Source organism: Mustelus asterias, chromosome 10, assembly GCF_964213995.1.
Source record: "Mustelus asterias chromosome 10, sMusAst1.hap1.1, whole genome shotgun sequence".
NCBI lineage: Eukaryota > Metazoa > Chordata > Chondrichthyes > Carcharhiniformes > Triakidae > Mustelus > Mustelus asterias.
The window spans coordinates 85,532,997-85,548,195 of record NC_135810.1 but is presented as its reverse complement, the minus strand read 5'-3'; the positions used below and the strand labels follow the sequence as shown (position 1 = coordinate 85,548,195).

The following is a 15,199-nucleotide window of genomic DNA, read 5'->3' as shown; positions in this document are numbered from 1 at the left end:
CTTTGTTCTGGACAAGGATAGCTGGGCTCAGAGATTCACATGTTTCGCAACTATCTCTGGCTTCTCAAGAGTTCAGGGAGCAACAGATTGCACCCATGTGGCTATTCAGGCTTCCTGGCAGCAGTCCTTGATGTTCATTACTGCAAGGGCTTCCATTCCATTAATATGCAGTTGGTGTGCGACCATCAAAAGCAAATACTGCATGTTTGTGCACGATTGCCTGGGAGATGCCATGACTCCTACATCCTCAGTCACTCCCAGGTTCTTAGGATCTTTGAGGGGGCCAGAAAATCTGCAGGAATGGTGCTGGGGGATAAGGGCAACCCACTTAAACACTGGCTAATGACTCCAGTGCATTGTCCTCAGACTCCAGCTGAGGAAAGGCTGTTCACACCACCACATGCTCCCTCATGGAGCAAGTCATAGAACTTCTGAAGATGTGATTCAGATGCTTGGACCACTCAGGTGACTTTCTGTAATATTCACTGGAGAGAGTTTGACACATGATCGCAGTTTGCTCTTCCCTTCACAATCTGGCTATGGAAAGAGGTGAAGCCCTGCCACAAGGTGAACTAGAGGAAGAGGAGCTCTCTTCGGTTGGTTGCAGGTCAAGTGTTTGCTAAACAATGCACGTAGAAAAGAAGAACTGAAACCTCGTGGCTAGTGGGTAATGGATCCAACTTATCAATCAAATGCAGAATGTTTCTATCCATTGTGGTTAGGAACAAAGGCAGGCATTTGTGATGCATTCAACCGTGAAGGTAAAGAAAAACAAACAAAGCTCCTGGCTAGTGGGTAATTGATCTAACCTGTCTATCAAAGGCTAGTTGAAGGCAATGGAACATGACATTGAATGAACACAAAGCTTTACGAAGGCTCAGAGACCCGAATAAAAATGCACTGTTAAAAGAATGGAGCCCACTGAACAGGTCTGGTAGAATGAGGTCCATTAGGCTCGTTGGATTGTGTCTACAATGAACTGTCTGATCTGCTGTGCAGCTGTAAATCAGAGTAGGTCAAAGTGGCCAGGCTGCACCTGTTGCTCATTCAGGCTACAAAAGGGAATCCCCCTACTAGCATCTAGAAACTAGCATCTCCTGTCAGTCTGTGGACTGCAAAGGGGTCTTCTCATATCTGGGGCTTCTGAGCGAGAGAAAGGGCAATCCTTCTGCAGGATGGAGTGCTGTTGTGATTTTGAAAGCTTCCAGGTGTCCATGGGGCATGGATATTAAAATGACGAGGGCATTTCAAGGGTTTCACAGTACACAGACTGGAATTAAGATTTTGAACTGAAATCTGCTTGAGATCACCATGTTAAGAGTGATCTTCATTTTTCCCAGGGCTAGAAGGGGCAATCCAGCCACGAAAGCCCCATCCTGGGGAAAAGTCCTGAGGTCAACCCTCTCCCCCAAGCCCACCCAAGGCCCAAGTCCCTTGGGGGATGCTCCCTCTAAAGCCTGACAAAAGCAAAGGGGCACATGGGTACAGCACATACCTCTCTATGCACCCCCCCTCGGAGTCCAAGACGCAAGGTCAGGGTGTAATTTCCAGGGAGTCAGTGCCAGGGAGGTTGAAAGTGCCAAGGGGTAGGGCCTGCAGGAGGATGCCCCTCTGTGCTGAGCAGTTGAGAGTGTTCCCCTTGTTCACCATGTCCATTGTGACGGGGGTGGGGAGGAAGCTGTATCTTGGCGCTAAGATCAAGGTGCCCTTGGGGGTCTGGTTCAGGATTGTTACAATAGTCTAAAAATTGATAGATTTTTGAACAATGAAAAGGAACAAAGTTCCCTTAAAATGACTGCAACAGTAACTTAACAACCCACTCCCCCTACAAAATGCTCTTCTTCACCAAGGCATTCTACTCCCTTTTCACTTTGTTCATTTTGTTTTGCTCAGTTCCCTACCTCCTTAACCCAAAAGAGAAAATGCTGGAAAATCTCAGCAGATCTGGCAGCATCTGTAAGGAGAGGAAAAAAGAGCTGACGTTTCGAGTCCAGATGACCCTTTGTCAAAGCGGTCAGCAAAGTGGTAGCTTTGACAAAGAGTCATCTGGACTCGAAACATCAGCTTTTTTTTCTCTCCTTACAGATGCTGCCAGACCTGCTGGGATTTTCCAGCATTTTCTCTTTTGGTTTCAGATTCCAGCATCCACAGTAATTTGCTTTTATCCCTACCTCCTTACCCTGTCATGGAGATACTTCTTTTTAAAAAAAGTAACATTCCCAATTTGTACTAGTAATACACTCATCTCCAGTACAGCTAAAGCTAACAGTCCTTCTTCATTCATGCTCAACTTGCCTGTTTTCCCCACCACAAAGTGGCACTCAATTTCTCTGAACTTTTCCCCAACCAAAGCACTGCTCTTTGTTTGGCCTCTTCTCTCTTTCCCTTTATTACTATCCATCCCTCCTCTTCATTGTCACACATTTCCCACCCCGACTCCATAATTTCTCTTTTCTTATCCCTTTTAATTGCTAATGATTTCTCCTAGATTGCCATCCACTTGCTCTTTTCATTTTCAATCATTTCACAAGGTAGTTGTGGAGGAGAAAGGGTATTAGCTAAGATCACTAAGTACTCTTGCAGCATCCAATTGCTTCTTAAATGAATCCAGGACTTTTGTCTTCAGTACTCTTTCTGTTTCATGCATTAATTAATATTTTTGTGAAGAAGAAACTCCAAATATCTGTCCTAAATGGAACATTTCCTAGAAAGAATTCATAGCTCATGTTGTTGTTTCTTGCAATTTAATTTGCGCATACAATCATACAAAAATTTGGGAGGGATAAAGCTTTTGAAAATAATTGGCAAAAGCATGAAGCCATCATTAATAAACTGAACCATAGATGGATAATTTAAAATGGAAATTTACATTTTCCAGAAGGAAACAAGAATTAAAATGCTAAGTTACGACGGGTCAACTCTTTGCATGCCATAAAGACTGAACTTTCAAAGGGTGGTCTGCTGAAGAAGCACACCAGCAATACTAATATAACTTTCTCTTTTAAACGCATATCACTCTGTTGGACACTTCCTGCACTTTATCCTCAGATTATGTAGTTCTCGTTTTGATAATTGCAAAACACAAGTGTAATCAAATTCTTATAAGGCAATTTTCCAGTAGTTTTTTTTTTCTGTTTACATAGTGTTATTGGAGGTGTGTGGAGATTGAATAAAGAATAAATTAAGGTCCATCTTTTGGGAAAGCTCACATGTATTCAACAGAAAAAACAATGGTGTCATCTTGTGTTACCTGGTTAAAATCCCTCTGTCGTAGGTAAGTAATGGCTTTGTTGATTTCCAGGTCATTAGCCAGTTCAACATATTGGGAAGCCTTCACCATTTCCACACACCTGTAGCAATTAACAATTTCAAAGATGAATTATTGCTTAAAAGCCATTTTCCTTACACACTACATTTTAACTTAGTTATTTTAGGGTAGGGAAGAGAACTACGATGGTCTATTTACGAATCAAGTTAAAGATATCAGTGATAGAGCATGAAATATGTTTCCATTTTTTGAACTCTACATCAAGATTAACATTCCTTGGTTAGATGTACAGTACGTTTCTCATGAAAATACTCTGTGTCAAACCTCACAGCATCACAATGTCAGGTTTCAATTTCTCAAAGCTTTGGAATGAGAATGCCAAACATAAGAAAAAGGAATAGTAGTTCATGCAGCCCCTTGACCTTGCTGCACAAGTCAATAAGGTCATGGCTGATATGATTTGGCCATATCTCTGCTTTCTGTCTGTCTGCAACCACCACCCGCAATAACCCTTGATTATTGTTAATCAAAAATCTGTTTTACTCAGCCTTGAATATATTCAATGACCTAGCCTCCAATTCTCTTTAAGGAAGACAATTCCAAAGACCTACGACCAAATATGGTTAAACTATGGTGTGAATAGTCATCATAAAGCTAATTGGCCCAACATATTTCTTCAGACTTTAGAGAGGAGGGTTTGGTGCAACAATTTGATATTCATTAAAACCCATGATCATAAGATATTAATTTCATAACCCACTGTGATGCCAAGTTCGCACATTATGAATACTGGGGGCAATTTTGCACATGTATTCGCCATCAGCAAGAATGACTATGTAGGTGCAAAAATACCACGACAAGTCAGGAAACGAGATTCTCACCGGCAAGATCTCATTTCCTGATTTTTCCCCACCGGCGACATAACAAGGTTCCTGCCCTTTTAAATGCATTTTACTGAATCAACATATCATTAAAGGGCCAACTGTCACATGAACCTCTTCACTGAATATTCACAACAGCTTTATTAAGATGGGAAACAATTGAGGGGATCCCGCCAGGGGCACCAAGGTGAGTATAGCCCCCAGTGGGAGAGGTATATGCCCGGGCAGTGCCCTGGCACAGGTTTACACTGCCAAACTGGTAGTAAGCAGGGGGGCAATGGGGGGGATGTGCCGGTGATACTGCCAGCGGTTGTTTGGGGGGGGGGGGGGGGGGGGGGGGGGCAGTGGGTCAACATCTGGTCTGAAAACTGAGCAGTGCATCTAGAGAGATGCATGCTGATTTTCAGTCACAGCCTAACACTGACAACTTATGGGAAAATTCCACTGTTGTATTTCAAAGCATTAGTTAAAATGGAATACAAGTTCAAATACACTCAATAACTCTGATTTTGAAATTCCAGCAAATCAAGGTTGTGCTCAACCACTGACATTTTGCAATTATATTGGCAGTGGAGTGGATCCCTATACACAATAAAGGATTTCAAGGAGTTCTCTATGTTAGTAGGTTCAGCAGTGCAAAAACCAGACAAGTAGGCAGCAAATAAAGGATGGCTGATTGCTCTTAATGGTGAGTCAAAAATTGCAGGAGCTGGTTGGAGCAAATATTCCTTGCAAAATGTGTACAGTGATGTCCACAAAAACAATTTCAGCATTTGGCACTGATTTATTGGAAGATCAGCCATATTATGTTCCTCTAAAACCTTTGCAACTCTGACTCTAGCTTCTTGGGTGCCTTCCCCTCTGTACCCCTTCAATGGTAGCAAAGCCTTAAGGCACTTGATTTCTAATTTCTGGACAGATGCTGAGTATTTCCAGCATTTTTTGTGTTTATTTCAGATTTCTAGCACCAGCGGTATTTTGTTTTTGTTCTAATTTCTAGAATTTTACTGCATAAACCCCTTGGTCTCCATCTCTCCCTCCTCAAAGTCTGTTGCTTTTGGTCCCCATTCCAATCTCGCCCTTGTAAGTTGGCATGTGTTTCTGGCACACCTTCTGTAAAGTACCTTGGCCCCACCACCCGCAATAACGGCATGCTCGTAATAATTACAGGTGCAATATAAATGGAATTTGCTGAAATTGAATTCATTCTGGACACAATGCACTGGTGTAACAGAACATTACATTTAGTTCAAAAGCACAACTCACCAAAAACTCAATTCTGAACCTGACCCAGGCTTCAGGAAAGAATATTAGACCTAGGCTATATTCAAAGACTTCTTGATAGCAACTCAAGGAGAACATTAACAGATATTGAAGTGCAGATTACCCACGTGCCTTCTTTGCTGGAGAGCACTGCATCTTTTATAATGATGTAATTAATGTCTCTTATTTGAAAGCAAATTGACATAATTGGACTGAATCTTATGCCCCCCTCACCCTCAAGGGCTATTTGGCAGGTGGACACAGATAAAATTGGGCATAAATCTGCATGCACTGCTAATGCCAGTTAGAGGCCTCTTCCTGTCCCGCTGCAATTTTTCCCATGGCTGACGCCACTGTAAAGTCCAGCAATCTTTAAGACTTGGGCCAGTGGCAGGCCCCCTGGTGGCCCTCTTCCAATAGTTCTCCTACCACCCCCCCCCCCCCCCCCCCCAACTTGCCACAGAGCCTGGGCATCGCCACCTTGGGGCGATGCTCCCACTTACCTCATGTTGAGCAACAATCGCCATCAGAGACTGGATGCCATCCCAGCAGTGGCCACTGCTCCCAGTGGTGCTGTGGAACCAGAGGGTCGCCAGCCATTTGACTGGCCAGCAGCTCTGGGAGGCAGGACTTTCTTCCACGAAGGAGTGGGGAAGGACAAGGGAGGGTTTGTTTCAAGCCACCTAACTGCCCACTGACCATTAAGTGGCTGCGGGACAAGCCACCTGAATGATATTCACTCCTGGAGTTGGTGGGTCTCCAGTTTAGCATAAAATCCCAGCCAATTATCCTGCCCAGGGATTTTCAATGCACCATTTCCTGTAATTTACTTGATTAAGACAGTCTATTCAGAGTTATTGTACTAATCCAAATTAACTCTCACCAGTCATATCCAGATGCAAACGATGCTTCAATTGCAGGTGCTATTAACTTAGCCGCTGTCATAATAAACCTCTCTGCCATTGCTTTCCTGTAGAATTAAACATATATAGAACATAGTTGGTTACATTTGTCTTTGCAACAGAATCTTTAACATTGTTGTAACATACAACTAAAATGGTTGCCTATTGTGGCATTTTTCTCATCTTTATAAATAATTCCTCCAAAAGCAGATCAATTAATAATTATTTAATGATAAGAATTTCCCATTTGAAAAAGTACTTGTATTAAAAATTTAACTCCATGGGAGTGATTCTCCCGGGAGACTTAAGCGGAGGCCTTGTTGTGGGCTTCCTGCTGGGCTCCAGGGCCTCAGCGTGTTTCCGATGCTGTCAGCTCCGGGCCAGAAATCGGTGCGGAGCTGCATAAATTAATTTAAATATTGATTTAAACATAATTAGCGGGCCTGGGACTGAAGTCTCCGGGCCCACGAGAGTCTCCACCCCCACCAGGAGTGTTTCACTCCAGCGGGGTTTACAACTAGCCGGGGGCTGGCGGCCCGACCTCACGGGAGTTAAAAGGGGGGCCAGTGAGGCCCCCCCCAGGAGGTCGGGGTAAGGGCAGTGCCAGCCTGCCCCCTGGCACTGCCAAGGGGCAAAGCGCCAATGCCCATGGTACACCATGACACTGCCAGGCATGGGCAGTGCCAAAGGGTGGGACCAGAGATGGCGAGATCGGTGAGGTTGAGGGGTCTTGCTGCCACTTTGCAGGGATAGGTCCCGCTGCCTGATTTTAATGAGGTTCACGCTAGTGCACTCTGCAGTGCACAGAGTGTGGAAGATTCATTTTGAAAGTCCCGCTGAAAGAACAAGCAGGATTTATTCCAGTTTTTATGCGAATCCAACACTTGGAATTTTTTTGGGAGAATCACACCCCATGATTCCTCCACAGGAATATGGTATTAATATAGAAGTATGAGGAAAATCAACATCAATAACTGGCACTGTGATCTGCATTCTAAGAAATATCGAATAACTGCTTATTAGCTTAGAGAATATATGACAAAAAAGCATTGAAAAGGCACTCTTGTTGTTGGTTGCCTGAAGTTTAAAAGTTCACAGAGATAACTTGTTGCTCCAGAAGTGCAAATTAAAGAAGTGACATGCTAATTTTCAATACAGCAAATGTATACTACCGTTCTCGCTCCATTTGTCTGAGTGGATCATTCTTGATGGCTTCAATCACCAGATTCATATGTGGATCATCCTAAAAATTAAAATAATTTGCAAAGAGATAAGTTCACTTTGAAACAAAAAATATTATATTTATAGCATCACTGGATCTAGTTTAGGAAATAAGTGGGCCAATGGGTGAACACTTGGGTAAGAGAGATCATCCTATCATGAGGTTTAGACTATGGAGGAAAGCAAGGAATTATATAAAGTAGAATGTCTAAATTGGAAGAGGGCTGATGAAAAGGTGTCTAAAATGGAACCAAAGCTTGACAGGAAGAACTGCAAGGGGACAATGGGTGATTTTTAAGGAAGAAATGCTTCAGGTACAAACTAGGTATATTCTAACAAGGGTGTTCCAAACAAGAGGAACCAAAAACAGGGCTCATTGGATGATGGGGGAGATAGAAGTTATAAAGAAACAATTTTGTTTTTAAAAAAGAGGGTATATGATGCACGTCAAGTGAATTCTTCAAATGAGAACCAGGTCAAATAAGATAGGTTGAGAAGGGTGGTGGAGGAAAATAAGACTAGCAAGAATAGAATATATTTGAATGGTGGTTACCATAAAAGGGAACACTAAAAAACTTCAATCGCCAACATAAATAGTAACAGGATAGTTAGAGAAGGTGATATATTCTTTATGGTACATGGCAAGGCTAGAATACTTAATAAGTACTTTATACCCACACTTACTAGGGAGGAGGAATCTGACAAAATATTAGAAGTGCAAATAGTAGAAGCAAAGGATAGGCTGAAAATTGAGAGAGAGATGATTCTGGAAAGGATGGCTATATCAAGGATAGATAAGACACCTGATCCAGATGGCTTGCATCCCAGGTTGCTGAAGGAAGTGGGGATGGAGATCTTGGAAGGGCCAAAATCTTCTAATTTTCCCTAGATATAGGAGAAATGCCAGAGGATTGAAGAGTGGCAAAAGTGACATCCTTGTTCAAGAAATGTTGTCGCAATAGTCCCAGGAACAAGAACCCAGTTAATTTAACATCAATTGTGAGTAAGGGTTTCAAAACAATAATTGGGGGGGGGGGGCACTGATTTCTGAAGATGGCATACTTAGAGAATGGTTAGTAAAGCATATGGGATCTTGGGCTTCATAACTAGAGGCGCAGTATAAAATTAGGAAGTTGTGCTGAACCTTTACGATGCTCTGGTTCGGCCCAACTAGAGTTTTTTAATTTGTTCTTGGGATGTGGGGATCACTAGCTAGGCCAAGATTTATTGCGTAATTGCCCTTGTGGTGAGTTGCCTTCTTGAACCATTGCAATAGATGTGCTGTTAAGGGAGGGAGCTCCAGGAATTTGACCCTGCGACAAGGAATGGCAGTATATTTCCAAGCCAGGATGTTGTGTAGGTTGGAGGGGAACTTTCAGGTGGTGATGTTCCCAAGTGTCTGTTGTCCTCATCCTTTTAGATGGTAGTAGTCTTGTATTAGGAAGGAGCTATCTAAGGAGCCTTGATAAGTTCCTCCAGTGCATACAATACATAACATATTCTTCCCCACTTATTGGAAATATCAGTTTAACAAAACATTTTCTGAACTAGGGAAAAAGGGTAGATGTCTCAAAAAAGAACACAGGTGTTCACCTTAACTATTTATAGTTCAAGGTGTGGCCATGCATGGTGGAGCACTCATCATGCAGGCTCGCTGCTTATTTACAGGGTGTTGCTTCTAGATTGTTTTCTTGGAGATTTTTACCATGTGACTGTAAACATCTTGGCATGGGCGTGCTATTCTCCAGACCCACGTTAACTCTTGCTCTGCTGAGCACCATTACATTTTTATGCATGCAAGTTTTCCTCTTTTCTAACAGAGTGTTACAATACAATTTTTACTTTCTGCCACAATACAATTTTTTTTTTAAACTTCCTACCCCTGCTCCCCCAATATCAAATCTCAGATGGTCTTAAGTTCTTCTACATCGAAGTCGGTCACATGTGGAAGAATGGTAGAGCACTCTGTGCTTCTTTTGTTAACAAGTCATCTGCTTTTTCAGACACTCTGGATTTTCCCCCTTCCTTCCAAGGAGAAAGTGCAATCTGTTTCTTCCTAGATTCGGATCTAATTTTGCTCTTGGTGCCCGTTATGTTCTTGCTGGACCCAAACATTTCGCAAATGGAACTTTCCACTGGTCTTAACTTCAGCCAAATATTTGTTTGTTATTTTACTTTCAAATGCTTTAGCAAGATTTCAAATCTTTTCATTCAGCTTGGCTTTTCCATCTTCAAGTTCTTTGTACTTCAGTGTCGGATTTGTATTTTCTGGCTCTTTTTCTGCCTGCGACAGAACTTTAGTCTTTGTCCTTTCTTTCGGTTTCACTGTTGGCCAAGTCTGTCTCTGGCAAAGTGTTGACTTGTTTCCACTCTGGAGTCTCTTGTTGCCTTTCCTCTGGGTCTCTCGTTGCCCCCCCATCTTTGTGGTCTCTCATTGCCCTTCTTTGAGGTCTTTGTTGCCCTCCTTCTTTGAGGTCCTTGTTGCCAATGGACCTCTGTTAGAGTTGCTCCCTATCCAGGACCTCTTCTAATTTTCTTGCCTGTGGCTGTTTCTTTTTTCTTGTGGTTGACGCTTGCAAAGTGTTGCCGATTTAAGAACTGTAAATGATGTTTTTTTTTAATTTCAAGCTGTCACTGCAGCTGTCAGCTTTCTCTGCTGCAAGTTTCCTGCATTTCCAAGTTTTGGCGGGCTCACCGCCAACATGGCTGCTTTCTGTTTTAAAACATTTTTAAAACGTTAGTTGCCGGTTAAAGCACAGCAACAATATCTGCTCTTTTGCTTTCTGGGCAATTGAGAGGTTATTTTTCTCTTTTCATTCGGCAGGGACTTTCACCCTCTATATTTCGCATACCTCAGGACTCCCTCTGGCTCGTTGCCAATCGGGATCTTTTTTCACTAATGATTTCTTCTTCTTAGTTCTTTTCTGTTATTATTATTTTTGAACGCCGAGTTCTTTTTAAAACGTAAATAAAGGCAATCCGAAGTGCTGTTGCTTTACAAACAGCTGCAATTCTTTTTTTAAACAACTTGTTGTACTCTAGTTTCCTTTTTTTAAAAAAAGGCTGCAGGTTTATTTTTGTTCGAACTCCTTCAAAGTTTTTTTTCTGCCACACAGTTCAAAGCCGTCGTGCAGTTCAGTTGATAAATGAAGTTACCTTACTTTAGATTCATTTTTCAAGTGGCCTTACCGCAAAAGTCCATCTTCCTTGTTGCCAGTTTATTATGTTTTTGATCCTGCTCTCTTACAAGATCATTCAACACACAGGTAGGCACAGGAGGTGGTTAATATTGCAACTGTCCTTTATTGCTTTAGCAGTTGAACTACAAAAAAATGCACTCTGCAATATCTTGTATAGTGCACTGGCTTGCAAAGTACAGCAAGGCTGGCAAGGTATACAATACATAACACACTACAAGCCACTCACCATCCTGACCTGGAAATATGTTGTCATTCCTTCACCGTCGCTGGGTCAATATCCTGAAACTCCCACCTGAACAGCACTGTGGATGTAACTACACCACAAGGATTGCAACGGTTCAAGAAGACAGCTCACTACCACCTTCTCAAGGGCAACTTGGGATGGGCAATAAATGTTGGCCTAGCTAGTGATTCCCGCAATCACATAAACAAATAGAAAAATAACACTTCAGTCTCAACTGAAAATCTGTTTCATACCAGAGCTGTCCTTTAGCACAGAAACCAAGATAGTATCTCCAGAGCTTCTATAACTTCAGAATCCTATCCAGGAAATACAATTTTAGAGATTCATCCCATTGTAGAAAATGGTGTTCCCTTATCTTCTCATCCACCATAGTTCTTCCCATTACCCTCAGTGGAGCAGCCATTCACAGGGAAAAGTGTGGCAATGTTACTTCTGCCTACAGAATGTAAACATTCTTTCCGAAATGTCATCAGGAAGTCATCTCCTCATTTCCTGCAATGCCTACTGAAATTTCATTGTTCTTCTCGTCATCCAGATTTTCATTAGAATCTCAGATCTTCAATACCTTCTTTACTCTCAATGGAGCAGTGACTGAGAGCATCTTCATTAGAGTTGAAAGATTCTTCATCTTCTCACGTCTTTCTCCAGCGTGTTTCAAGGGAGCAGAAGATTCTTGAGAGACTCCTAATTTATTCTCTTTTAGTTATAGAGAGTTCAAGTTGATGTTGATGTCCTTCAGTCTTCTCTCTCGGATCAGTCTCTTTGAAAATGGTCCACTGTCCCAAATGTTCAGCAGCCCTGAAGTCTACACTCCGATTACCAGCAGTTCTGCAAACCTGCTGTCCCATTTCGCTGTTGATGATGTCCTCCAAAGAATAGAGGAGAGCCCACGTCTCCAAAATGTCTTCTCAAGGAGCCAATATCACTGTGGGAGACATGAGAATACTGTGGGAGACAGAATCCCCCACGGCAGTGACTGGGGAGGGGGGGGGGGGGGGGGGGGAGGTGTGAAGGGATAAGAGTTGAGTAGAATCTGTAACAGTAAAAAGAAGTTACAGATATGCAACTTAAATAGCTTAAAACACAGTTTAACGTCATTGTTAAGAAGTTGATAGAATATTAGAGGGGAGACATAGTGTAATTGGTTAACAGAATAGTTATAGTAATGAATGATGTAGACCATGAGGTAACATGACATCAGTAGTCATGTGAACTAGACATTCAGGAGAGAGGATGGAACAGTGCATGCTCAAGAGAGACTTATCTATTCTGTAACTATCTTATATTTAGTGTTAATAAACCAGTTTGAAATAATGACCAGAGTAACACTATAGTCTCTCTAGACAAGATGGGCCAACCAAACCAGAAGTCAGCAACCACACCATCAGTATATGAAGCAGTTATGTTGAAAAAGGGGCATTCATTCTCTTTGAAGCAATGGAAATTGAGGAGAGATTTGATGGAAGTGTACAAGATTATGACAGGTTTGGATAAGGTAAACCAGAACAAACTGTTTCCATTAGCTGAAAGTACAAGGCCCGTAAGTAACATACTGGGATTTGGGATGTCTCTATGATGTAGGAAAAAGAGAAGCCTGTCTGTAAACTGAAGGGAAATTAGAGTTTTTCCATGTGAACAGAAGAAAATGAGAAGAATGTTTTGGAACAAAAAGGACATTCTTGCATATTCAGGAGAGAGGAGTGTCTCTGTCAAATATGTGCCACTGTCATGGTTGAAGAATCAGTGTGAAGTCGAGGGCACTGGAAACCTGGGAGGGAGAGACAACCACTGTGAACTCCCCAGATGGAGAAAGAAGTCTTGCCCTAATCCAATTAGCACCCAGAGTGTAAAATGGCTGAAGTGAAGCTGGCTTTGTAGTTGGGGGTGAGGAGGGGGTTGTAGGGAACACAGTGTCCCATAAAACCTAGCCCACAATGTGTATTCGAGGTGCAAAGGAAAGTAATCTATACAGGAGAAGAATGAACTATCAAAAATAGGAGCTGATAAAATGTCAATTGTATGAATTACATCTCTTGGGGGTTATGGGAGGGTAGTGTTAGAGAAGTATGGAAGCATCAAAACAATCTCAACATTGACCTCTAAAACTCATACTGACTGGAAAGAGAAATAAATGCAAGAAACATGCAATATCTACCACACACTTATTCATCACCTCAAAAGGATACTTAAGGATGCTAAGAATGGAATGAATATACAGCCTGTCCAATAGCAGCTGGATCTAGGCAAATTATGACAGCAATAGAAAGTACTCTGCTCTATTATCCTATGTTCTGCGTCTCGTGGTCATGAGTCAATGACAAGAGGAAAGAAAACCAATAAATAAACATGCTTCTTTCTTTTCCTTTGCAACATGAGTAACAGGCTGATGTAACCAAAATAAAATGTATCATCACTCAGGATTGCAGGATCATGTCACTCAATGATTCTAAACTTGGTCGACATACAGCTCAAATTAAGTTATATCAAATGAGCAGTAAGGACTTGACTTGAAACACAAATACAATGATCTATGAAACAAATGCACTTATGCAGCTGTTATAAGAAAAGAAACAGGGTCTCAAAGGATGATCTAATTAACCTAAACAACTGCTTGGCACCACTTAATCAACTGTACAGACACCAATAGCTCCCATCGCATTACTTCCATAATCAGTAATGTGAATTTTGTCAAAATCACTGATTGCCACGCCCTCTAGTTTCAGACCTTACATACCTCCCTCTCATGTATATCAATCAGCATCTTGCAGCTTCACACAGGATATGCTTAATATGGGTAGAAGCACTCAAACATGTAGTACAGGGTTTTTTTAAAGTGGGGGTCGCAACCCGCACGTGGGTCACAGGGATGTTGAAAATGGGTTACTGGGTATCCTGTTTTTAAAAAAATCGCGAGATTTCTGTGGTCCCTATCAAAAGAAAAACAGGATGTCTTGTGGTCCTGTTCAAAGCAAAAGCGGGATGTTCATAGCGCATTTTGTAGAAGGCAGTGTGATAATAAGGATCTCTCAACTCAGACAATGACATAGCCAGCATTAGGGGGAAAAGCTCAGTATTGTCTGATACAATTCAAGTTTATGAGTGGAAAAGGTAAAAAGGTGTATTTTTAAATGTACAGTAAATTCTATTTAGATTGCGACTGTAGCATTAGTACAGCATCTTGCCTGGTCAGTGGGGCGGCCATTCGCCAGAAAAAAAGTTTGAAAACCACTGATGTAGCACACGGGTAGGTCTTAAACAATTTTCATCCGGCGGGAACAATGCAAGTTAGGGGTTCAGATGGTGGGAGGGGTTGCCTGGTATTCACCCTTCACCATCTGAACAGATTTGAAAGGTGCTTGTTGCAAGTGCGTGTAAGCCTACTTTATGTTGGGAAGTCATGGCTGATGAAATCATCAGCACAAGTACAGCATTGTAACTTCTACATAGGTCAGAATGTTACGCTTAGCCCTGCAGGTTTGGCGGTAGGGGAGAAAGAGTGTAGAATTGCATGGACGGGATTCCCTCTGGGATCCTGGCTGGGCTCGACCCAGACACAATCTCATGATGGGGCTGACAAAGCCTCGGAAGGGAAGCCTAAGCATGCCCCTATTAAGGCCCTTAAGTGGCCACTGAATCACCAGTTACTTTTCCCCCCCAGACCCAATTTTTAGGATGGTGGGTACTGGTCAGAACATAGACACACAGAAAATTGGAGCCAGAGGAGGTCAATTGGCCCATCAAGCCTGCTCCACCATTCATTATGATCATGGTTGATCATCCAACTCAATAGCTTGAAGAATTCCAAACTGAGAAAAGTTGAAATCTCCATCTTGGGGAGGAGGCGATAGCTCCCCAAGGCAGAACAAGGGCAGATAAGTTCTACCTGCTGCCAATCAATGCTCAATTGAACATAAAATGTCAGTGGGCCTGTCGCGGTCAGTGGGGATGAATTGCATGTCAACTCTCAGGATGGCAGGCACCAAGCACTTGCCATCTTGAAAATTCAGGCTAAAAAGTTGTTTAATTCAAATTATCTGACCATTTCTGGAGTACCAAATTTTACCTTTGTGATAGTTATGTAGTCCAATTAGAATTACTGGATAATTTGAAATTTAGATGCAAAAAGTGACTGAATTGTTAACAGTAAATTGTTGTATTGACTTGACAAACATGTAAAATATTAGATGATTCATAAAGCAAGTGTAATTTCTTTAACATGA

The 15,199-nt window shown here is 42.1% G+C and overlaps 1 protein-coding gene across 1 annotated transcript in view; it reads right to left on the bottom strand.

The window, feature by feature from the left end:
- ift88 (intraflagellar transport 88 homolog) overlaps window positions 1-15,199 on the bottom strand; it is a 72,861-nt gene that overhangs the window by 26,634 nt on the left and 31,028 nt on the right. The window contains exons 13-15 of the mRNA XM_078222116.1: window positions 7,487-7,557; window positions 6,296-6,382; window positions 3,251-3,350 (exon numbers count right to left, since the gene is read on the bottom strand). Of these exons, the coding sequence (XP_078078242.1) occupies window positions 3,251-3,350; window positions 6,296-6,382; window positions 7,487-7,557 (258 nt within the window). The remainder of the gene's footprint in view (window positions 1-3,250; window positions 3,351-6,295; window positions 6,383-7,486; window positions 7,558-15,199) is intronic.